The 24,840-nt window shown below is 42.9% G+C and overlaps 1 protein-coding gene across 1 annotated transcript in view; it reads left to right on the top strand.

Annotated features, from left to right (window-relative positions):
* The window catches only part of RHOF (ras homolog family member F, filopodia associated), a 42,876-nt gene that overhangs the window by 5,247 nt on the left and 12,789 nt on the right, over window positions 1–24,840 (top strand). Inside the window, exon 2 of the mRNA XM_075273926.1 lies at window positions 19,378–19,465. Within this exon, the coding sequence (XP_075130027.1) occupies window positions 19,378–19,465 (88 nt within the window). The remainder of the gene's footprint in view (window positions 1–19,377; window positions 19,466–24,840) is intronic.

Raw genomic sequence — 24,840 nt, 5'->3', positions numbered from 1 at the left:
TTTTGCTTCATATTTTTTTCCATGCACAGTGCTGCTACTTAGATAACCTTGTTTGGTGTGGTTCACTGATATGTTATATGTAATAAGAAGACTGTTACTATGAGAAGTGACAATGCTAGTATGTTGTAGTGCCGGGCCTAAATAAAAATTGTAATGAATTAATTAAAACCCGCCCCTTTTAAAGTATGTTTGGTGAACCTTGCAAGATTCTCACATCAGTTTAGTGAGCTCCCCCTCCCCCATTGTCCTCCGCTAATTGTACTCTTGTGTCTGAAGAGTCCCCAGACTATAATAAGAGCAGTTACAGTTTGGGCATTTTTGGAAATTACGGGTAAAAGCTTGCAAATATGGTAATAACTGACCTGCACAAAATCACATTGGTTATCTGGATTGACGCTCGGTTTTGGTTATTCTTCATTGAATTGCCCAGCCCTAGTATATTATATCTTATCTATGATGTCAGGCTGCTCTGTTCCCTCTGTATAGGATATAGAGTCACTGAGTCACTATTTACAGTCACAGATACCAAAAATCTTGTATATGAGCAATAACAGTTACCAGGTTACAGTTGTGCTTCAGCTACCTATGGGGGACACATTTTGTAAAGTCCCAAACTGCTCCGCATCAATGATGGCATTGTCACTATAGGGTGCCTTCACACTAAGTACTTTTTTGTCACTGTTGTTTGTGAAGCTTCTTGAGCCAAAGGGGATTTCAATGGTTGGAATGGAGAATATAACAGAAGGGCTTCTACTTCTCCTTCCTGTTGGATCCCTTTCTGACACTGACTCAAAAAAAAAATTAAAAAAAAAAAATGCAGTGATGGTTTTTCCTAAAAATGCTGCAAATGAAACCTCTTTCAGAGGTGTTATAGGGAATTTTTAATGTGTTTATTCAACTTTTAAAAATGGATGGCTTATCCTTATGATTTTAGATCAGTGGGGTCCAACTCTGACCCCTGCAGATCAGCTCTTTACAAGATGGTTCGTATTTGCAAATGTCAAACGTGTTGTAGCGCTAGTACACGGTATTGCAGTATTGTCTAGTTACAGTAGCAGGTTTTGGTAAGGATTCCTACTCATTATGAATACAAGAACTAAAACTAAACCCCCCTCTCCACAGAACTGAGCACCACTTCATGTACGCTTCAAGTATACAGCAGGAGTATGCGTGCTCCATAGATTATATATGCCTGGAAGGAGGGGAAAGGGGATTTGCAGACTTCATGTTGCTTTAGATGTATTGTGTGGCCTGGTAACTGGGCCATGGGCTAAAACAGGAGCAGGGCATGTTTGCTTGTTCTCCAAGTGGGGTCTTGTCTGTTGTGGTTTCTTTTCATACTCCAAAAATATTCTGGTCAGCTGGCTTACTGTTATCTAGGCCCAAAATCCTTGTGAGGGTGTCAGAGACAGAAGAATTCGATTAGCCTCACCAAGACCAACCAATTTCGGTACGTTTCTAAGCTATGGATGAGTACTTTAAATGTGAGACGTAACTTCAGCTAGTCATGTAGCCTTAAAGAGGACCTTTCACCACTTTTGGGCACATGCAGTGTTATATACTGCTGGAAAGCTGACAGTGCGCTGAATTCAGCGCACTGTCGGCTTTCCCGATCTGTGCCCGGTGTGAAGAGCTTACGGCCCGGTACCGTAGCTCTTCTATGGTCAGAAGGGCGTTTCTGACCATTAGCCAGGAACGTCCTTCTGCCTCGCGGCGCCTATCGCGCTGTGCTGTAGAGCGGGCAGGAACGCCCCCTCCCTCTGCTCACAGCGCTCGTCCATAGACGAGCATTATCAGGAGCGGGAGGGGGGGAGTTCCTCCCCGCTCCACAGCACAGCGCGATTGGCGCCGCGAGGCAGAAGGACGTTCCTGGCTAATGGTCAGAAACGCCCTTCTGACTGTAAAGCGCTACGGTACCGGGACCGATAGCGCTTTACACCGGGCACAGATCGGGAAAGCCGACAGTGCGCTGAATTCAGCACACTGTCAGCTTTCTGGCAGTATATAACACTGCATGTGCCCAGATATGGTGAAAGGTCCTCTTTAAGAATAACAGGATTCCTAAATATAAACATCTTGCTGTTCTACCTCCTCGGCGCAGTTTTACATTTGTGTCATGTGAGCGAGCACTGAAGCCAGAAAATGAAACTTCACAGCAGCATGTGACATGATTGAAGACACACCCACCCTCTTTCTCTCCCCGGCCCAATCGGATCACGTGCTATTGTTACATTTTGTTTGCTGGCCTCAGTGCTCACAGGGATGGGTACTGAGCTTGCAAACCAAATGTCATGATATGTGGTCATGTAATATGAATGTAAACCAGCAAAATGGCACCAAATTTAAGAGATGTATATTAGTAAGTTATTTTGTATTGTGGAATCCCCTTTATTATCTCTGATGTGATCTATAATATGGCACTCATAGACTTGAACCTTAAAGGGATTGGCCTGGAAACTGTGTTGTTTTTTTTTTTTTTTAAATGATCTGCTTTTTGACATAAAATAATAAAAGGATTTTTTTTTTTAAATGCTTGTATAGCGGCATCATATTCTGCAGCGCTTTACAGACATTGTCCGTTGCTGTTCCATACGGGGCTCACAATCTATGTGGCTATGACTAAGGCACGTGTATGTGTCCTGAAACGCGTAAGCTCCATCATGATCATGTATCCTGAATGGGTGATGTAATATCCCTTTTTACCTTTTTTTGATATGAAGTAAAGGTTACATTTTAGACACAGGGATATCTAATGTGTATGTGTTTCACAGTCATTTTCTACTTTTATACTGTATGTATTCTAGGGAAAGGAGTAATTTAGAACTTTTATTTATTTTCTTTAAAGCTTTTTTCCCCACTATTTTATGGGCGATTGTATACATTATTATTGCGGCTGGTCATAGACACCCCCCCCCCTTGCTTGACTCGAGTATAAGCTGATGTGGGCTTTTTCAGCACAAAAACTGTACTGAAAAACTCGGCTTATACTCGAGTATTTACGGTATATTCCCTATAAGTATGTCTTTGGAGTGTGGGAAACCGGAATACCCGCTGGAAACTCGCACAAATATGGAGAGAACATACACTTACCAATTTCTCCCCCTTCTCCATTGCGTCCATTCTGCACTTCTTCAATCCTTCATGCTCTAATGACATTGTCCTGACAATATAGCACAACAAAGTAGCAAACGTCCTTCAGAATTACCGCTATGACAACACCATGTGTACAGATACCCTTACAGAACTGTTCATGCAACAAATGTTAAATGTTTTTTTTAAATATCATTTCATTTGTGACCATATTGCACAAAAAGGGCGTATAACACAATTGGGTGTCAAGCTGTGATATTTTATGTGAATTCTGCCTTTTGATGTATGGACTCCAAATGTATCCTCTGCAGTGCTTGGGTGCCCTCCATACCTCACAGCTATGTAGTTATACATAAGCAAATCTGTTTATGAAGTCAGAATTTCTTTTCTTAAATTGTAGGCTATCACTGAATCCCAGTCCTGTCACCGTGTCTTAAACACCTCCTTCTAGTAGTTGTAATGAGCCATGTTATAGGGCACATTGCATGACCTCGAAAGAGTTAAACAGGGCTTGGCTTTTTGATGGTTAACTGCAAGGCACAGCCAAACACCTAGAGAATTACGGGTGTTTGGGAGAACACTGCAATTTGTCTGCCTTCTTTTCCTTCCTCAGGAATGTCTTCTATATACACTTATAGCAGCGGTGTTGGTTTAGCGTCATGCTACATTCTGCACATGTCTTGCTGTAGGTCGTGCAGGGCTTTGTATTATGTGTGGTTAGTGAAGCTTAGTCTTTGGTTATAGACACATAGCTCACACACAGTCAGGGTTCTACTTCTTCCTAAAAACCTGGCATTGTCAGAACTGCAAAGGAGGGTTTTGTACAGGGTTTTATTATGTGAAATGTACTGTACTTTATGTAGAAGACAAGTGCTTTTTGCTTTCAGATTTCCCAGCATGATACGTAATTGTGTTTCATTTCTTGTGTGCTAGAACAGCATCTGATCTGCCACCTTATTTCATATATACATGTACTTTAACCTATTGTGAACATATATTAATGTATGCAATATGATATACAGTATTTTATCTGTAAATCCAGTTAAAGTTGTCATACAGGTGGTTTGTGGCAATGTGCATTTCGTACAATTCTGTTTTCTGCTGAGGCGATGTAAGATTTGTTATGTCATTATAGCTTTGTTGTGTGTTAGTGTAGATTTTCCAGGGGCAAACCTTGTCTCTGAAACGTATAGAAAAAATGTTGTATCCACAGGACTGTGAATCACAATCTTATCTTGTTACTCATTTAAAGACCCATATTTATCCCTCCCTCGGAGGCATGTAAACATACTTGTGACATCCCATAACCTGTGAAGGGGCATTTAGTGCATAGCTATGAAGTTACAGGTTCTTTGGCAGGCTAGTAGATCCATAGACCCACAGCTGAGAAATCAGTCAGCAGAAATATGAATTCCATCTCTGGCTTCAAAATAAAAATATGAAATATTATTATTGTATGATTTATTAAATGGATTGCTTGTTGCACACTCCTTTCCACCATCTGGTCCCTCTTTCCCTTCTGTGCCAATACTGCATGGACCAGAGGTGGAGCAGGTCATGTGAGCACAGCAGCCAATCACTTTCCTCAGCAGTCATATTTTGGATATTGTGAATGTCTCCAATATGTGACTACTGAACACAGTGACTAGCAGCAGCAGTAGTCACTTTACCCTCCTCTTTTTTGGCCCAGCCACTGCCTGGATGGGGGATCAAATGTTATTTCATTAATAATTTATAGCACTTATTATACATGAGCAATTTATGGAGGATTTGGAGTTAAAGTTTGAGTGTGGAACTAAAGTGGCGTTGGACGTTTGGCTTATTGACGCTACAACCACAAAACTACCATTGGGTGGGCCAAGTAATGTTTTGGTTCTACTGATATTACAGACTCTTTGTGCATCATGTGCTGCAGCCTGGTATATTTGCATGGACACCTGCTTACATGGGTTACTGATTGAGACTTGTAGGAGACAAAGTTCAATGCTGGTAGAGATAAGGTTCTTATCACAACTTGCACTCATTGAAGTTTTGGCCTCAGGTGTTGGAGCTTCCAATATCAGTTATACAAATAAGAATTTGAGGAATGTGAATTTCAGTACTTTGCCTGGTGCAGTAAATTTATTTCTACCATCTATTACCAACTAGCTTCTGCCTGCGACTTCCTCTGTGGGTTGTTGGCGTTGATGATCTGCCTATATTCAGTAATATAGTATGAGAACATAAATTCATAACAGTCATGAAACCATGTCTATACTTTAATCGAGGTTACAATCTATCTATGTGCCAAATTTCATTCAAAGCCGTTTTTGCGTGATTGAGGAACAAACATCCAAACTTACAAACTTTCACATTTATAATATTAGTAGTATTTACTCATAGCTTGTATCTGAAGCAGGTTGTCAGTACTGCTGCTATATCCTGCATAGTCTATTACCGTATTTTTCGGACTATAAGACGCACTTTTTTTCCCCCAAATTTTTGGGGAAAAGAAGGGTGCGTCTTATAGGCAGAATGTGGCGCCTGGCATCCGCTGTAATAGAGAGACGGAAGCCGGCAAGTGATAGACGCCATTACAGGTGCCGGGGCCTGCGACATCGCTGCGCTCCTCTGCCCTGCATGAAGCCAGCAGCAGCTCCTCCGTCCCCCCGCCGCTGGCTTCATGCAGGGCAGGGCAGCGATGTCTCAGGCCCCGGCGTCTATCCCTCCCCGGCATCCGCCTCTCTAGTACAGCGGATGCCGGGTCAGTATCGGTAGCCCCTTCTCCCCCGGGGTCGGTCCCCACCGGCTCCGTACCTGTAAAGTTGCAGGCCGGCTCCTGCGCGGCGGTATCGCAGGAGCCGACCTGTTCGGGTGACAGCCGGGAGCCTAATGAGGCTCCCGGGTCTGTCACTGCTATATATTAGTACTGCGGCTGGGTCTATGACCAGCCGTAATACTAATACACAGAATGTCCCATAGACGGCAATACAGTTGTATTGCCGTCTATGGGACTTGCAATCAAGTGACCGCAGGTTCAAGCCCCGGGGGGAAAATAAAATAGTTTAAAAAAAAAAAAAAAAAAGCTTTAAAAATATGAAATAAATAAGTTATAAATCACCTCCTGTCCCTAGAATATATATATAAAAGTAGAAAATCATATATAATAAACCACCGGGTTTTTTTTTCAATAAAAGGTGATCTAAGCAATAGATATTCCCCAAAATGGTATACCGTATATACTCGAGTATAAGCCGACCCGAATATAAGCCGACCCCCCTAATTTTACCACAAAAAAATGGGAAAACTTATTGACTCGAGTATAAGCCTAGGGGGAAATGCAGCAGCTACTGGAAAATTTCAAAAATTAAAATGGCCGAGTTCTTGGGTGCAGTAAGTTTTGGTTGTCTGTCTGCCCCTTCCCTGAGCTTGAGGACTGTGTTTTTTACCCCCACTTGGAATTCAGCCTGGCTGAATATAGGGTATCTGCAGTGCTCCTATTAACCCCTTCCCGACGGAACAGGAGCACTGCAGATCCCCTATATTCAGTAGACCGGGCACTGTCAGACACAGGGAGACCTAATGTGTATGTGTTTGACAGTCATTTTCTACTTTGAGGGCAGGTTCACACCAGCGCCCAATCTCAGTTATGCAGGTTTCCGTTTCCTGCCCGAGAAACATTCATGGGTTTGAAAAGTGTCCGCCGGTGAGCGTCTTCTCCGCATTGAAACCGTTTTTGTTTTTTTTTAGTGGGACATGCAGGACTTTGTGTCCAGTAAAAAAACAAAACGGTTTCGCCATGGGCAGCAGAAGACGGCTCACCCACAGACACTGAATGTCGGTTTCTGTCTTCTGCTGACAGAAAACGGAAACCTGCATAACTGAGATCAGGTGCTGGTGTGAACCCGCTGTGAACTTTTATTTATTTTATTTTTTATTTTTTTTAAACTTTTTTTTAGCCCCCCTGGGGGACTTGAACCTGCAGTCATTTGATTGCAAGTTCCATAGACGGCAATACAAGTGTATTGCCGTCTATGGGAGATTCTCTACATTACTATTACGGCTGGTCATAGACCAGCCGTAATAGTAATATAGCGATGACAGGCCTGGGAGCCTTCATTAGGCTCTCAGCTGTCGTCGGAACAGGTCGGCTACTGCGAGCTCGCTGCGCAGGAGCCGGCCTGCAACTTTAAAGGTATGGGGCCGGTGGGGACTGGCCCCGGGGGCTAATTTTGAACTAGGAGGGGGGGAGGACATCTCCGGAGGGCACCTCCGCTGTAACACTTACAGCGGAGATGCCATAGCTTATGCCTACAATCAGAGATCTCAGGCATAAGCTTCAGCATCTCTGCTGTAAGCATTACAGCGGAGGTGCTGGTTTCTATGGCGATCGCTCTGCAGAGCGGCGCCATTACGTTTACAGCCCGGCATCCGGACCCGGCATCCAGACACTGCGGCAGGTGCCGGGGCCCACAGCATCGCCACGCTCCTGCCAGGAGCGCGGCGATGCTGTACATTAAAATCTGCAGAAGTACTTACGGTACTTCTGCTAGTGCTAGCAGGGCAGGAAGCAGACATGCCGGGTGCGGGCCTGAGTTTACGTGGCTACGTCACCCGGCGTGTGATAGAGCGGTGGGTGGGGGGGGGGGCGGAGTCTGCTATCCTGGCCTGCTAGCAGAAAATTACCGTAATGACCCGAATATAAGCCGAGGAGCACTTTTTCAGCACAAAAACTGTGCTGAAAAACTCGGCTTATACTCGAGTATATACGGTAACTAAAAAGTACTTCTGGACCGCAAAAAAAAACACTCTATGCATCCCCGTACAGCTGCAGGGTCACCTGTCAATGTGGCCTTGCAGCTGTTGCAAAACTACAACTCCCATATATTAAATATTTTACCAGTTTTTGCTTCAAAATTTTTTTTCCCTATTTTCCTCCTCTAAAACCTGGGTGCGGGGGCAGGTTTAAATGACAAGTGAACTTGTACTTTCTGAGAATACAATTACTTGCATGTCCTTCTGATCCATTATACAGTTTTTATGCAATATCTTTTGCTGATATTTTTGTTACTCTTTCTGCACATTTATTGCAATTTATGTATTTTCAGCATTGCTAAATAAATGTTTCGGATATATATATATATATATATATATATATATATATATATATATATATATATATATGACATTGCTTGAGATGATCTATATATGTCAACACTGTTCCAGTGGGACTCAAAATCTATATATTCTGTAATTAGCATATGGGAGGAAACATACAAACTCCTTGCAGATGTTGTTCTTTTCTGGATTCGAACCTAGAACTCCAGTGCTACAAGACAACAGAGCAAACCTCTGAGTCACTGTGCTGCTAAACCATCAGTAGGACTACAAAAAGTCACAGTGTAGCCCTAGAATTGAGAGGCACTGTGGTGCCTGAAATTCAATAAAATAACAAAACTGGGTAAATTCACCTATTTAATCCCAAGTTGCTTCCAGTGCCACTGCTCTGGTCCTCCCTATTGGGCTTCATGAAAAATAATACATTTTATTTTATATCGCCAGCATATTCTGCAGCACTGCACAAATCGTAGGGCTAAAGTACACACAATAAAACATTACAGAGTAATAAGCCAATTAACACAATGGGATTGAGGTCCCTTCTCGCAAGAATTTACAATCTGAGGTAGAGGGGGTGACGCAAGAGGTAGCAGGGGCGGCATTTAAGGTAGCATTGCTTATACAGTCGTGCAACTGTTTTATGATAAAAGGTTATTCTAATTACACATGTAAATAAATCTGTATGAATTGTTACCAGTCAGTGTCCTTTTGTGCGCAGATAGTGCCAGGACATATAAAGTTACTGTCTGATAAGGCTTCATGTCCTGTGGGGTGTAATATGGGAGTATTAGTGTTAGAAATTCTAACTGTGGAATGGTTTAGACTAGGTATTGTGACAGGCCTGTTTGAAGAGATGTTTCTTAAAGGGGTTGTCCCACGTCGCATACTCACCAGTCTTCGTTTCTTTGAAATCTTCTGTCTTCCAGCTTTGTTTCATCATTGGTGGGCGGGGTCACATATGCAAAGCCAAGCGGCAAGATGCCCCCGGCCCTGCGTGTGCGCTCATAGACCAGTCTAGCCTTCACAATGCAAATACAGACCCGACAGGATGCCGGGTCTGTATTCGCATTGTGAAGGCTAGACTGGTGTATGAGCATGCACGCTGGGCCGGGGAATCTCGCCGCTTGGCTTTGCATATGTGACCCCGGAGCGGAATAACAGCATCGCTTCTGCCGCTGTCGCTCCCGTGCACTTAGCCCATCCTCCCTCCCCCTGAGAGCAGGCTGATACATCACTTGACTCAGGAGCAGCTAGGTCAGGGCTGTGGCCACAGAAAAATGAATAAAGTAAGATAGTGGCCAAACAAAGCAGTTTTGCTGAAGCAGTGTATTTAGGAAAAGTCTTACATTCACATTAACAAGCATTATAGATAGGATCCTTGTGACGGGACAACCCCTTTAAGGATATGGTTGAAGCTGTAGAAATTGAGTCAATCTGAATGTCCGGGGTAGAGCATTCCAGAAAAGGGGTGCAACGCGGAAGAAGTCTTGGATATGGGAGTGGGAAGTTCTGATACGGACCTAACATAGAGCACTGGTTGGGTTATGGAGGGTGCAGCATTATGGAGAGCCTTGTGGATGAGGGTGATACGTTTATATTGTATTCTACAATGAATAGGCAGCCAATGTAGTGACTGGCACAGGCCAGAGGCATCAGTATAGTGGTTGTAATACCTGTTTAATGGTATGTTACGGATAAGCTCGACATATGCTCTTATATATGGTTAATATAGCAAATGGACACTGCAAAACGCAGTATGTGTAAGCAGTCTAACACTGCTGTATATGAAATAAAATTCTCTGGTGAGAAGTGATCTAGTTTATGACCAATAATCATCAGACTATTGCATTATTATTATTATCATTATTATTATTATAGACTTTACAGAAGGAACTATATACCAGCCAAAAGCATCTTATACCTCATTCTTCATCATAGAACGATACTGAATCTGGCATTATTCAGTACGTTACAATATTATGTCAAGGACTTGGCATTTCATGAGTGAATTTTTTTTAAGTTTTGGTTGTGATAAACCAGAAGACGTTCATCTGACGTGACACAAAGTTGTAAGAACTTCCTGTGACTGTCGGTAGCCGTGACCACAGAGTTGTCTGCAGACTTGTATACAGAGATGCTCGTATGTAGGCAGCTGCTCTTCCCACACCCTAGACAATATTTGTCGAACAACCAGAAATGTCACTACGGAAATCTAACCATAGCATTGTTCTGAATCCACCCTGCTCAGTAAGCATCTTCTATCTGACCTCTTGTTTTCTGGCCAAGTTAAGGCCATTCCTTACCCTGCTGGTTTCTAGCCCTCTCTGTCTGAATCCCATTACACTGACTGCGGCTTTGACCTATTTGCTAGCACTTGCTTCGTGAAATGGAAATAAAACCAACAAGATTTCTGTGCTGAATAGCTGTTGTTCACACACAAGCTTACTTTGTCTCCTCATTGGCGGTAGCAACGGAAATACTTGTGTCCCTAGTGTTAGTTTCCTTGTCAGTAAAACTGGCTTATTGCATCTTAGACAAAACTTCTTGATGATCTATCCTTGGGACCCCCACAAATTAACTAATCGAAGCAACAGTGGCGCATCAGTGATAGCCGCTTCACACGGATTGTGTGACTTCACATTCGTCAGTCGTGGACTATTTGCAGCTTGGTTCTAGTGAAGTGAATGGAGCTGGGCTGCAGTACCGCTATATAGCTGTGTTTTCCACAAAGCATGCTCAGTATCAGTATGCTTCCACAAAGCATGTTCACAAAATATCTCAGGAGCTATGTCTCGAGCTAGATACCCTGCTGGGTGGCTCAGATGTCAACTCTGAGTTAGGTTGCATTCAGTTGTAAGGTGTATACATTTTAGCCTCTGTATTATAACCACAAATCCTATTCTGTCTATTGCTCTAATGACCTGAATTTAGTGTCATAGATTCCTATGAGCTGCTAGTTCAGACTAGTGGTAAGAGCAGTATCTGCAGCCATGATACTGATAGTGGATGCATAACGCTAGGTTCACACCTGCGTTCTACTCTCCGTTCTGTGCTTTCCGTCTTCTGCATGCCAGAAGATGGAAAGCACAGACTGGGTCCGGCCGTGAGCGGCGGTGAGCGTTTTATGCTCTCCACCGCGAAATCGGATTTTTTAATCCGGACACAGAGTACTGCATGTCCGACTCTGTGTCCGGATTATAAAACCCGGTTTCGCGGCGGAGAGCATAAAACGCTCACCGCCTCTCACGGCCGGACAGCTTTCTCACCCATTCAAATGAATGGGTGAGAGAGACTCCTGCAGGTTTCCGTCTCCTGCCTCTGTTTTATGCAGGAAACGGAAACCTGCATAATGGACACCTGGGCGCAGATGTGAACGAGCCCTTACAGCCATGTGAATGTGATTTTATGACAATATATACTGGCAAACTGACTTTATTGCGGATATAAACAAAACAAAAAGTGTCAATTCAGATGGTATAAAACTAGTATCAAATTTACCAGAATATTTATCAAAAAAATTTCAGGATTTCTGGCTTCATCTCCTCAATTTTGAGCTGAGTGTGGCTTCTGACCATAACTTAAAGGTAAACGTGGTTCACAAGGTACGAAAGGATGGGTAGTCTCGTCTCAACGCATAGTAATTACCATTCTCTTAAAAACAATCATGGAGAACCTACAGTAGAAGCTGTGGGGTTTTTTGTTTTGGTTTTTTTGGCAGATTTTTCTACAGTTCTCTGAGCCACAGCCAAGATTGGCTTCAAAGGAATGGAAAATATGAAGGAAGCACTTATAATCTTCTGCAAAATCCACTCCTGGCTTTTTGGATCAAAATGCAGCAAGTTGCAGCACAAAAAATGTCAGCAGTTTTTCAAACCTTTTCAGGCTTGGAACATCCGTAGAAGAAAAAAAAACATGGAGGGAACCCTACTAAATTTGTAACAAAAGGGTTTTTTTGTATTTTTTTTGTATTTTTTTTTTTTTTTTAACCCAAGCTCAGTTTTTGAATTTACAACTGGAACATACAATTGTATCACTTCGCCAAAAAAACACATCAAAGCTGCTTGCATTTTTTTTCCTAATGTAACGTTAATGCAATTGTAACTGCACCGTGTGAGTGCACTCTTAAAGTTATGCCATCCTATACTTCCCATCCAGCAAAAATGAAAATTCACATTTCACTGGCTCCCTTTAGTGGTTCACACAGTGTCATGCTCCACATTTGTCCCCATATTGTTGTTGTGACATAAAGATTAAAAAACAAGTAACTCTTACCATCCTGTGCTGCTCTTGTCTGCAGCTCCATGCATTAGGTCTTCACCAGACAATTGCCTGAGTGGTAGAGTAAGAAGCATTAAAGCTTCCTGCTCCACCATTCTGCTCAAATACAGTTAGGGCCAGAAATATTTGGACAGTGACACAAGTTTTGTTATTTTAGCTGTTTACTAAAACATGTTGAGAAATACAATTATATATATAATATTGGCTGAAAGTGCACACTCCCAGCTGCAATATGAGAGTTTCCACATCCAAATCGGAGAAAGGGTTTAGGAATCATAGCTCTGTAATGCATAGCCTCCTCTTTTTCAAGGGACCAAAAGTAATTGGACAATGGACTCTAAGGGCTGCAATTAACTCTGAAGGCATCTCCCTCGTAAACCTGTAATCAATGAAGTAGTTAAAAGGTCTGGGGTTGATTCCAGGTGTGTGGTTTTGCATTTGGAAGCTGTTGCTGTGACCAGACAACATGCGGTCAAAGGAACTCTCAATTGAGGTGAAGCAGAACATCCTGAGGCTGAAAAAAAAGAAAAAATCCATCAGAGAGATAGCAGACATGCTTGGAGTAGCAAAATCAACAGTCGGGTACATTCTAAGAAAAAAGGAATTGACTGGTGAGCTTGGGAACTCAAAAAGGCCTGGGCGTCCACGGATGACAACAGTGGTGGATGATCGCCGCATACTTTCTTTGGTCAAGAAGAACCCGTTCACAACATCAACTGAAGTCCAGAACACTCTCGGTGAAGTAGGTGTATCTGTCTCTAAGTCAACAGTAAAGAGAAGACTCCATGAAAGTAAATACAAAGGGTTCACATCTAGATGCAAACCATTCATCAATTCCAAAAATAGACAGGCCAGAGTTAAATTTGCTGAAAAACACCTCAAGAAGCCAGCTCAGTTCTGGAAAAGTATTCTATGGACAGATGAGACAAAGATCAACCTGTACCAGAATGATGGGAAGAAAAAAGTTTGGAGAAGAAAGGGAACGGCACATGATCCAAGGCACACCACATCCTCTGTAAAACATGGTGGAGGCAACGTGATGGCATGGGCATGCATGGCTTTCAGTGGCACTGGGTCACTTGTGTTTATTGATGACGTAACAGCAGACAAGAGTAGCCGGATGAATTCTGAAGTGTACCGGGATATACTTTCAGCCCAGATTCAGCCAAATGCTGCCAAGTTGATCGGATGGCGCTTCATAGTACAGATGGACAATGACCCCAAGCATACAGCCAAAGCTACCCAGGAGTTCATGAGTGCAAAAAAGTGGAACATTCTGCAATGGCCAAGTCAATCACCAGATCTTAACCCAATTGAGCATGCATTTCACTTTCTCAAATCCAGACTTAGGGTGAATTCACACTGAGTAAACGCTAGCTTATTCTGAACGTAAAACCCGTTCAGAATAAGCGGCGTCTAAAGCAGCTCCATTCAGTTCTATGGGAGCGGGGATACGAGCGCTCCCCATAGAAATGAATGGGCTGCTTCTTTCACTCCGTGCAGTCCCATTGAAGTGAATGGGAAGTGCCGGCGTATACGGCAAGCTCTGCTCATGCCGGAGCGTACACGCCGGCACTCCCCATTCACTTCAATGGGACTGCACGGAGTGAAAGAAGCAGCCCATTCATTTCTATGGGGAGCGCTCGTATCCCCGCTCCCATAGAAATGAATGGAGCTGCTTTAGACGCCGCTTATTCTGAACGTGTTTTACGTTCAGAATAAGCTAGCGTTTACTCAGTGTGAATGCACCCTTAAGACGGAAAGACCCACAAACAAGCAAGACCTGAAGGCTGCGGCTGTAAAGGCCTGGCAAAGCATTAAGAAGGAGGAAACCCAGCGTTTGGTGATGTCCATGGGTTCCAGACTTAAGGCAGTGATTGCCTCCAAAGGATTCGCAACAAAATATTGAAAATAAAAATATTTTGTTTGGGTTATGTTTATCTGTCCAATTACTTTTGAGCTCCTAAAATGTGGAGTGTTTGTAAAGAAATGTGTACAATTCCTACATTTTCTATCAGAAATTTTTGTTCAACCCTTTAAATTAAACGTTACAATCTGCACTTGAATTCTGTTGTAGAGGTTTCATTTCAAAACCAATGTGGTGGCATGCAGAGCCCAACTCGCGAAAATTGTGTCACTGTCCAAATATTTCTGGCCCTAACTGTATGGGCATCCTAAGGATGCTTATGTAGTGGAGAGGATATGCGACCATTTCCCCTCTGTATTATCCTGACAACTCTTGTGGGTCTTCATGGCAACCTAGTTGGAAATCTTTGTTGGGGTTTAAAAGTCTTTTGTTTCCTTTTGCTCTATTATCACCCTGACCATTAAAATGGCTTATATATGGCTACTTGTGTGCCTATACTTTGGATCCAGCCTGAATAACTAGGCTCTCTGACCCACAAGTGAATCCCCCAATAGGCCCCAGACTCATCCTGGCATGGCACAGTATATTCTTTGTACTTTATACAGACTCATCATGCAGCAGTTTTCCAGGCTATACATCACTGTAACATACTTGGTAGATTATTTAAGAAACTATCCAGTTTATTTTTATATACTGTAGAGTCTACAGTGTAGACATACTGGGAGGCAGAGATGACATCTAAGTGCAGTGTCAGGCCAACTAGTATTCTTCCACATGGGCCTCATATTCCTAATCACTTGCGAGGCCCCAATTAACACTCATTTTGTAGCATCTTGCTGCTGCATGGGCTCTGCTGGTGTGTGGACACATTCATCCCTGGCTCACATATCTAAGAAGGCCCTAGTTCAAGGTAAGAGCCAGGCAGAAGACTACTGACAGGGCCCTACTGTAGAGCATATAATACTGTGTGGGCACCACTGTGGGGCAGATCATACTGTGTGGGGGCCCTTCACTATTTATATCACACAGTATCTGTTTTATAGCCGACATTACATTAGTACAGGCTGTAATAACATTGCCGGTCACTATAAAACAGATCCTGTGCAATCTAAATAGTGAACATTAATTGATCAAAAGTACCAAATGCAGAGACTTTTATCTCTCAGTACAAACTTGTTTGTATTGGTGAAAGCTCTTTAACACCCCATTAACACGACTATTTAGTGGGTCCGTAACTGTCTGCAATTGTGGATCCGCAGGGCCGCCGATAGGCCAGTACTACTGGTACTGGCGTCAGGGGCCTGGCCAAATTGAAAAATGGGGGGGGGCCCGGTTTTGGCCCGCCACCGTGTGCCGGCCCCCTGGCGCCCGTAGCAGTCATTGTGTATGTCCTATTTCAACTCAGATCTGCATCCAGAGGACGCAGATCTGAGTTGAAGTCATACGCGGCTGAAGCAAGGAGCTGACACAGGTCAGCTCCTCGCTTCGCCGCTGCGTGCCTCTCTTGCTGACACATATGCGGCTGAAGCGAGGAGCTGACATGTGTCAGCTCCTCGCTTCGCCGCCGCCGCTACTGGCTTGTAGACACGATGTGATCACATCGCGTCTACAGTAGCCGGCGGCAGCAGCGAAGCGAGGAGCTGACACAGGTCAGCTCCTCGCTTCAGCCATCGCGTCTACAAGCCAGTAGCCGGCGGCGAAGCGAGGAGCTGACACAGGTCAGCTCCTTGCTTCGCCGCTGTGCGCCTCTCTCGCTGTCACATATGTGGCTGGAGCGAGGAGCTGACCTGTGTCAGCTACTCGCTTCGCCGCCTCCGCTACTGGCTTGTAGACGCGATGTGATGACGTCACATCGCGTCTATAACTGTGCGCCAGTGAGAGAGAGGCGCGCAGAGAGCTGCGAGGGAACGAAGGAGAAGGTAAGTCAGTCAGTGTAATGTGGAACGTGAAACTGGGGGCAGAGAGAGGACGGCATGACACTGGGGGCAGAGATGGAGAGGACGGTATGACAATGGGGGCAGAGATGGAGAGGACGGCATGACAATGGGGGCAGAGATGGAGGGACATGAATATGGGGGCAGAGATGGAGAGGACGGCATGACAATGGGGGCAGAGATGGAGGGGACGTGAATCTGGGGGCAGAGATGGAGGGGACATGAATCTGGGGGGCAGAGATGGAGGGCATGAATCTGGGGGTAGGGATGGGGACATGAAACAGGACAGAGATGGAGGGGACATGAAACTGGGGGCAGAGATGGAGGGGGGGACATGAAACTGGGGGCAGAAATGGATGGGCGGACATGAATCTGGGGGCAGAGATTGGGTGGGAGACATGAAACTGGGGGCAGAAATGGATGGGCGGACATGAATCTGGGGGCAGAGATTGGGTGGGAGACATGAAACTGGGGGCAGATGAAGGGTGTATATGAAGCTGGGGGAGAGATAGAGGGGGGACATATAATTTACGAGTGACTGTAGGAGGATTATACTGTGTGCGGGCACATGAAAAATTAATGAGAGTGGGTGGAGTCAACATAACAGTGGGTGGGGCTAAATTTGCCGCGGCGCGCAAAGCATTTTGTCCCTCTTGTGGTTCTTCAAAAGTTGGGAGGTATGGGTACAGGGGGCAATGGAAAGATGTTAGAAGGTGGACGGGGGGAAGGGGGATTGTGGGGGCATCGGGTGTGCGGCACTGGAGAGGGAACTGGGGCAATAATATATGTTTTTAGCTGGAGAACTACAAAGCACACAATAGCTCCAAAGGTATGTGTGCTTTGTATTAATAATGATGTAGGCTATGCTACTAGCATAGCAGCCTGTTTGGGGGTGGGACTTTCACGTTAAAGGAGTGTTCACATTGCGTTTTTGGCCTCCCTTGCCGGTATACGTTGGTAACCAGTCACAATCAGCTCCTCACTTATCCCTGCACGGAGAACTGCAGGCCCCCCTTTTTTTAATGGCCAGTTCTTCGTGCAGGGATAAGTTGACAGCTGATTCTGACTGGTTACCAACATATCCCGGCAAGGGAGGCCAAAAACGCAATGTGAATAAGCCTTGAGGATTTATTAGGAGGGCTTTTATAGATGGTGTTGGCTCCCTATAGGCGCTGTCACACGTAGCAGATTTTACCTGAAAATAGAATCTGATTAAGCCTTGTAAAGCTGCTAAATAAAGGGAAATGTAATACAGAATTGGTATGTCGCAAAATAAAGTAGTTTTAAAACGGCGGCGGGGGGGGGGGGGGCAGACACTTAGGCTGTATGGGGCCCCAAAATTCCTGATGGCGGCCCTGTGGATCCGCACAGGTTAAATTGCCATGTTCGCACTTTGAGTGCTCCAAATACAACCCAAAAGCCACTAAATTATCACAGTTTCTAAAAGGTTTGCCATCACTTCTCTATACTGTGGTAGAGCTACAATAGGTTTTTGTACTACTATATTTTCTACACTGAGCATTTTTTATATACTTTCCTCCTACGTATCAAACTGGTATGACATATTGTTTGCATCTTTGTGTAGTAGGTGTTGCTGTGCTTGGTATTGAGCCATCAACACTGGCATACTTGAAAGCACTTGAAGAAAACCTTCTATTCTGTCCAAAGCAAACTGAGATGTGTTACAAGTCTGTTTGCTTATGGAACAACTGAGCATGTTTTATATGAGAATCGCATTCTTTCTGTATAGCAAGTGTTGGTGTGTCTTGCTTTCGTGTGGATATTGTTGTGGATTGCTTCCCTATTTAGAATTGGTCTTTCCTGACCTCTTCTATGCACAGGTTTTATTTTCTGATCTTGGTCAGGGATTACCTGTGGGAAATGGATTCTTGACTGTTTACTTGTATGTTCATTGCTGCGGCTGTTTGAGCCATCTGAATGGGGCTTGTAGAAATATATGTGCATTCTACATAAACCTCCTCATTCAAATGAATGGAACAGATCTTCACTTGCAGAAATTCCCCCCACTAGAAGGTCAGCTGGTTCATGTTTATAGCATCTTAAAAGGGGTTATCCAAGGTAATAAGGTCCTATTCCCTGTTTTGTGCACAGTGTATTGAGCAGGAGGGCTTTATACATTGCACAATCACTGAGATGTTGGAGCACACTCATAGCTATCTTTTAAGAATTTAAGACCTTATACACACACTTGTTTTATGGCTCCATTTTGTACAGCAAGTCCGTGCCCTAAAACACTGGGCACAACAACTTGAAAAATGCTGTTCTTGTAGCAAAAGTAATTGTATTTTTCCATAATGTAATTTTTGACTGACCTAGAAACACAGTGATTAGATTATCGTACACAGAATGAAGACAAATGCTGCTATTCTTTAAACCATGTCAAGTGCTCATGGTACTGAAATGTAACTCTAGAGGCTAAATGAGAGATGAGGTAGAAACCTTGGGCCAGTCATTCTAGTTTTGGTAGGACTGAGGTTATATGGCTGCTATCATCCGGAGACTGCATAATACCTGCTCTTGAGCTATGTGAGTGTTATTGCAGCTCAGCATCATTGACATATGGAATTGTTTATAGAAAAAGCCGCCTAATCTTGTATGACCCCCTTTAACAACGTACCTAATGTTTCTAGCTCTCCTGGAATGTCTGGAAGGCTTCTGAAAAAAACCCAGTGACCTCATACACTCATGGAAATGCTGACATATCTCCAGGCCCCAGCATTTGTCATGTGACTTGACTTTATGTTCCGATCATGTCCGAAAAAGTATACGTGACCAGCACATTTTGTGCATACACCACAAGAGGTGTGGGAGGCTATATCCACAGGATGTCGTGTATAAGTGGGAGGGGGACACGTAACCATGAGCCCAAAATTACCACTGCACATGCCTGTCTCTCAGATCAAAAGGCTAACATGTTGGCAAGTATGAGTTTGGTGCCCAATGCTAGGGAGTCCCAAAAATTATATATTAGTCCTCTGAATTCAGTTAGCAGCAGCAAAAAAGGCTTAAACCACTTTACCTTATTTGTTACTTTTACATTTTTATGACTTTCATAGATTAAGGTTTTGCATATCGTGTTTCTCTTGACAGCAATATGCCCCATCTGTCTTTGAAAAATATTCTACAAGCATCACAATTGGAAACAAGGAAATCAGTCTGCATTTATATGACACTGCAGGTAAGAGATGTTTATTACTTATTTTTATGATTTATTTAACTGAATCATTAATAAGATTAACTTAATTTGTACCATGTCTGGTTGAATTAAAGTGGTTACCTAGCCAAATAAAATTGATGTCCTGGCCTCAAGATAGGCCATCAGCATTAGGTGTGTCTCTCGGCATCTTGGCTTATTAGGTTATAGAAGGGTCCCAGTCCATAGTGGTTGTGCACACTATCACACATTCCCCATTTAAATGAATAGGGAAACTGTAGTACCACTCACTGCTGCTACTTGTGTTTTGCAAGAGTGAGCATTGAATAGGTCGCTGCACTCAAGCAAGCATTATGGGCCACAAATTGAAAAAAAGAAATCCTGAAAAGCATATCACTGAATAGAGTACAGGAGAACCTCAAGCGAGATAGACACCCTCCATAATCATGTACAGAAAGTACATGAAAAATAAGATGACACTGTATTTTATGTTTTGGTTTTATTGGTTTCTTGGATCTTGCTTGCAGTCATCAGCTTTCTTTGCTATTTAAACATAAGGGGTTTGCTTTTTGTTACTTACTCCTCTATGTGGAAGCTCAGTGTGGTAGATGTTAGCAAGTAACATGCGCTCCTACTACTTATAGCAATGCTGCTTGGTGGTAATCTGACGTTGCATTGATGCAGTTAATAAAGTCATAAATATACTGTTATTCTGTATTTCCTGGCTTTTTCACTGCATAGCTGATCTTCCATTTCAGAGCTTGCTTGTCTAGTCAGTACTTTACCCCTGACAAGACATTTCCTTGAATTAGAGGGTGTAACAATACACGCACTGTAACTAGCAAGTAGGTCAAGAGATATGTTTGAAAGATGGGGAGGAACATGGTGATTATGGTGTAAAGTCTTCTGTCTGACATCTACATTCTGCTCATAGCTCTGTCAGTCTTGTTAAGCCTACAAGATTTCCTACAGAGACGAGCCAGATCTTCATGCTCGGTACATTTTTATTCTTTACTTCTGTTCTGTTTTAACCTTCACAGAGTTTATCTTGAGTGGGAAAAAGTCTGCAACTATTCTGTACAATAAATGGTTTTTCTCCAGAAACTTGAAATAAAACTTGCCTGGATCAGCAAAGGCTTGGATTCATAAAGATATAACCTAGATCCAGAACGTAAACATTTGTGCTATTGATATTACCAAAGATATTGTGACCATTCTTATCCATCATGCTGGGATTAATGGTATTCGCTTGTCACGGTTTAAACCCTGATGGTTACTAAGCCTACATTCAGAGGACCAGTGGTGAAAATAGCCTGGAAAAATGACCAATTTGGACTTCGTTTATGGAGGAATCCATGAAAATGAACAAAAATAGAACATAACGTGGACTTTGACAGTCTATTACAATGGACTGTCAAAATATCGGTCATATGGCTAGCACCCATTCACATGCATTGAAATTAACGTGCCCATAAAACGGCCAATATTCACTGCTGTGTGAAAGTAGGGTTAAGGTGAACATTTAACTAAAGCCCTATTACTCTAGCGTATGATCAGGAACAAGAATTTTCTTGAACCCTTGTTCACCCTATAGTACACCTGTGTTATTGTAAGACTACAAATAAGCAAACACTTGTTTCTTCGCAGAATGCATCTTTTATGCTTTTCAGTAGCTCATCGACCTTTGTAAAGAGGGATGTGCTGATGAGTATAATGAAGCTGCATGTGCCCAAAGGAATATAGAAATGATCTTGTGGGCACAGTTCTGATCATTGTGCTATGTACATAGAGCTTATATGTGCTAACTGACATGCTTCTACATCGGATGGCACCATTTAACGCCAGATAAATGGCTCATGTAATAGGGTCTTTAAAATTAGAAAGCTGTCCTGCTGACATCCACCCACATCCTCCATAGATATGGATTACTACTTCTGCTGAGTGTGCATGTATTCCTAATATATAGAGGGGAATAAGTCACTGCTAGACACCTCTGGTGGTGGTTTTATCCCCTTTTAGAACAAGGATCAGACATGCTGAAACGCTCTATGCTCTGATTCTTTGCCTTAACTTCTGGTGTTGGTGAAAAGTCAAGACACCCCTTACATGTGTTTGCTGCATGACTAGAGTTGGCTCGCCCAACTCAGATTCCTGCTCTAACTCAGAAGGAATAAAGTTCCTCTAATTCATCAAAAATCTAGTGACCGAATTAAGTAAGTAACAAACCATGCATCTAATGATATAATGTTAAGAATTGTACAGTGTTCCTTTGAAGCGGAAAAATTGGTCTCTCCTTGACTCTAACTCCACAGCTCTAGTATGGTCAACATTAATCTTCAGTCCTTTATCTTCTTCTAGGCATTAAGAATGCTTTCTGGTAAGCCACCTTTACGAATGTTGGTGGTGGAATTTTTGTTTGAACATAAGTTATGGTGATAAGAAGTCTATAGAAAAAAACAGTAGGAAAACACTCCATATCCATGATTTTCTGTGAGTCTCCAAAAAAACCCAAAAACTTTAAGGCTGAGGCCCCACGTTGCATAAACGCAGTTGTTTTTGTTGCAGATTTTGCTGCGTTTTTTTGAGCCAAAGCCAAGAATAGCTACGAAGGGAATATATAGTAAGCACTTTTCCCTTCTGCTCAATCCACCCCCAGCTTTGGCTCAAAAAACCGCTGAAAAATTTGCAACGAAAAAAGCTGCATTTCTGCAATGTGCGGCTTCAGCCTAAAGCTGAGGCGACACGTCACGGAAGTTTTTTTTTTGTTTTTGTTTTGTTTTTTGCAGATTTTCCTGCAGTTTCTTGAGCCAAATCTAGGAGTGGCTACAAAGAAGGAATGGGAAATATAAAGGAAGCTCTTAGGGCTCGTTCACACGTGGGCAAAGGGGCAGATTTTGACAGCGGATTTTGCTTCAAAATCCGCCCCTTTACAATGGTGGTCTATGCAGACCACCGGGCTTCTTTTTTCTGCTAGTGGCGGGCTGCTGGTAGCGGAGAAAAGAAGCAACATGTCCTATCTTCAGGCGGAAACTGCGGCGCGCTGGTCCGCGGCTTCCGCTTAGCGGCAGCACCCTCCTGTGTCAGCTCATTCATTTGAGCCGACATAGGAGGGGAAAGCCGCGACCACGATGGTCGAGGCAGGCGGGTTTTGACCAGGGAGAGACGCGGCTTGCCGCGTCTCTCTCTGTGTCAAAACCCGCGCGGACGGTGCACATGTGAACTGACCCTTATGCTTCTGCTCAACTTGCTACTGGCTTTGACTCAAAAAAATGCAGCAAAATCTGCAACAAAAAAAGCTGCGTTTCGGCAGTGTGGGGCCTCAGCCTTAGAGAACCTTTCATGTCCTCAGAGATGAGTGGTAGAGCGCCGACACTGAATTCGTCCCACTGTAAGCTTTCCCAGTATGCACTTTTGTGCTGGAGATATCGGTGCCATTAGTTTCAGGAACCGCTATCTCACCACTGTCAGAAAGGTGGAACTTAAAGCCTAGTTATCTGTGGGCTGTTATGAACGTCCTCCCCCCTCCAAATGATAGTACAAGGCTAAGGAAGAATACTGTCGTGGAGGGGAATGTTAAAACTAAACACAGGAGTGCATACTGGGAAAGCTGACACCACGCTGAATTCAACGCACTGTCACCTTTCTAGCGGTATGTAATGCCTCACATCCCTGAGGACATGAAAGTTCTTCTCTAAAGCCAAAAAGCAGTCAGTCTAGTTTCACATGGCCAAGTTCAGCCAAGAAACACAGTTTGTGTCCCTCCTTATATTCATCAAATGAACATTTATATATGGAGCTTGTTACATGCTCCTCCTTTATATATTATGGCCGAACAATACTCTGTCAGGTTACTTGGCACAAAGGTAAAAGTACTTAATTTGTTCTATCAGATCTAATCTATCTATATATATATATTTATAATAGAAAAGCTTGTTCAGCAATCATAGGCATAAATATCAATAAAAGTGTGTGTGTGTGTGTGTGTATATATGTGTGTGTGTGTATATATATATATATATATATATATATATATATATATATATAATATATATATATATATATATATATATATATATATATATATATATATATATATATATATATATATTCCAACATGTTTTCATGGAATGCCATCAGAGTTGAGGTGATAGAGCTGAACAGGCGGTGGAGGCACCTAAGGGACAGGAAAGGGACAAAAGGGTGGGGGGGGGGGCAAACATGGGTAAATGACTTGCATATACCTCTATCTATAAGCAACTTTTCATAAATGAATAGTGCATTAGAATAAAACAAACTTTGTAATATATCTCATTAAGCTGTTCTGCTGCTGCTCTTGCGTAACTAAAATTCCATCTCTGTATTCAGCCTCACACACAGAAATTTATGGAGAAGGGAAGAGTGGAGTATGAGGCTGCTGCTGGCTACCAGGGCCTTATTCTGTGCACTGGTAGACTCTTATATACAAACTAGCAGTGTTAAGAGTTCAGAGTAGCCGTAATAATTGACTCTTTGCAGCCTCTTCCTCCTCCTCTCTTACTCATAGAGAAACATGAATAATAGAAAGTAACTCCGCCTGAAAAGTGGAGAACAAAACCTACTTCTTTGATAAAGATATATAAAGTTTCTTATATTCTCCTGCGTTATTAATTTATGCAAATCTGCTTAGAACTTGTGTTTTTAAAGTGATTTCTTGCAGAGGGCAGATATCAGTCACTTTGCACAGCCATTCTGGAGTTGATGGGTTTTGTCTCCCTGGCCTAATACAACAGAATTGATGACTTTGCTATCTGTAGCTATAAATATTAGAAGAGGTGAGAGGTATGGACATAAGTGGGTGGTAGGTTAAAGGGTTTTCAGGGATTTATGTATTGATGACCAATCCTTAGGCTAGGTCAGCAATATATGATCAGTTCCAATTCACTTACGGTACATATCATGTACCTAATGAAGGTGATTTCATTCGCTCACTGAAGAGGCTATGGCTATTGGACTTCCATTAATCGCATGTTGTTGATTTATTCTAAAGATAGGCTGCCAATATATAAGTCCAGGAAAACTAATTCAAGAAAAATTTGGGTGGAGGAAAGAGCGTAGTATGCATTCTCTCCAATTATCTTCTGCACATCCTCCCTGTAGTTTGTGGTAGTTACCACATTTGTGGATATAAGCCCACATCCAAAAAACGCCACCATGTGGAAAGAATCTCTGGTTTGGTCATATGTCCTTAGGTGTTTTGTACCCATTTCTTCTCTTGTAATGTATATTTCAGTCCATTACTGCAAATACTTAAATGACTTTACAAGTGGTGGTCGATGTAAAACAGCTATAACATACACAATTGGTATTTGTATCTTTTCTACTATGAGTTCACTTTGCATGTAAAATGAGTAATGCCTTTG

This window comes from Leptodactylus fuscus, chromosome 1 (assembly GCF_031893055.1).
Source record: "Leptodactylus fuscus isolate aLepFus1 chromosome 1, aLepFus1.hap2, whole genome shotgun sequence".
Classification (NCBI taxonomy): Eukaryota; Metazoa; Chordata; class Amphibia; order Anura; family Leptodactylidae; genus Leptodactylus; species Leptodactylus fuscus.
Note: the sequence above shows the minus strand (reverse complement) of the source record. Positions and strands in the feature narration are given on the sequence as shown.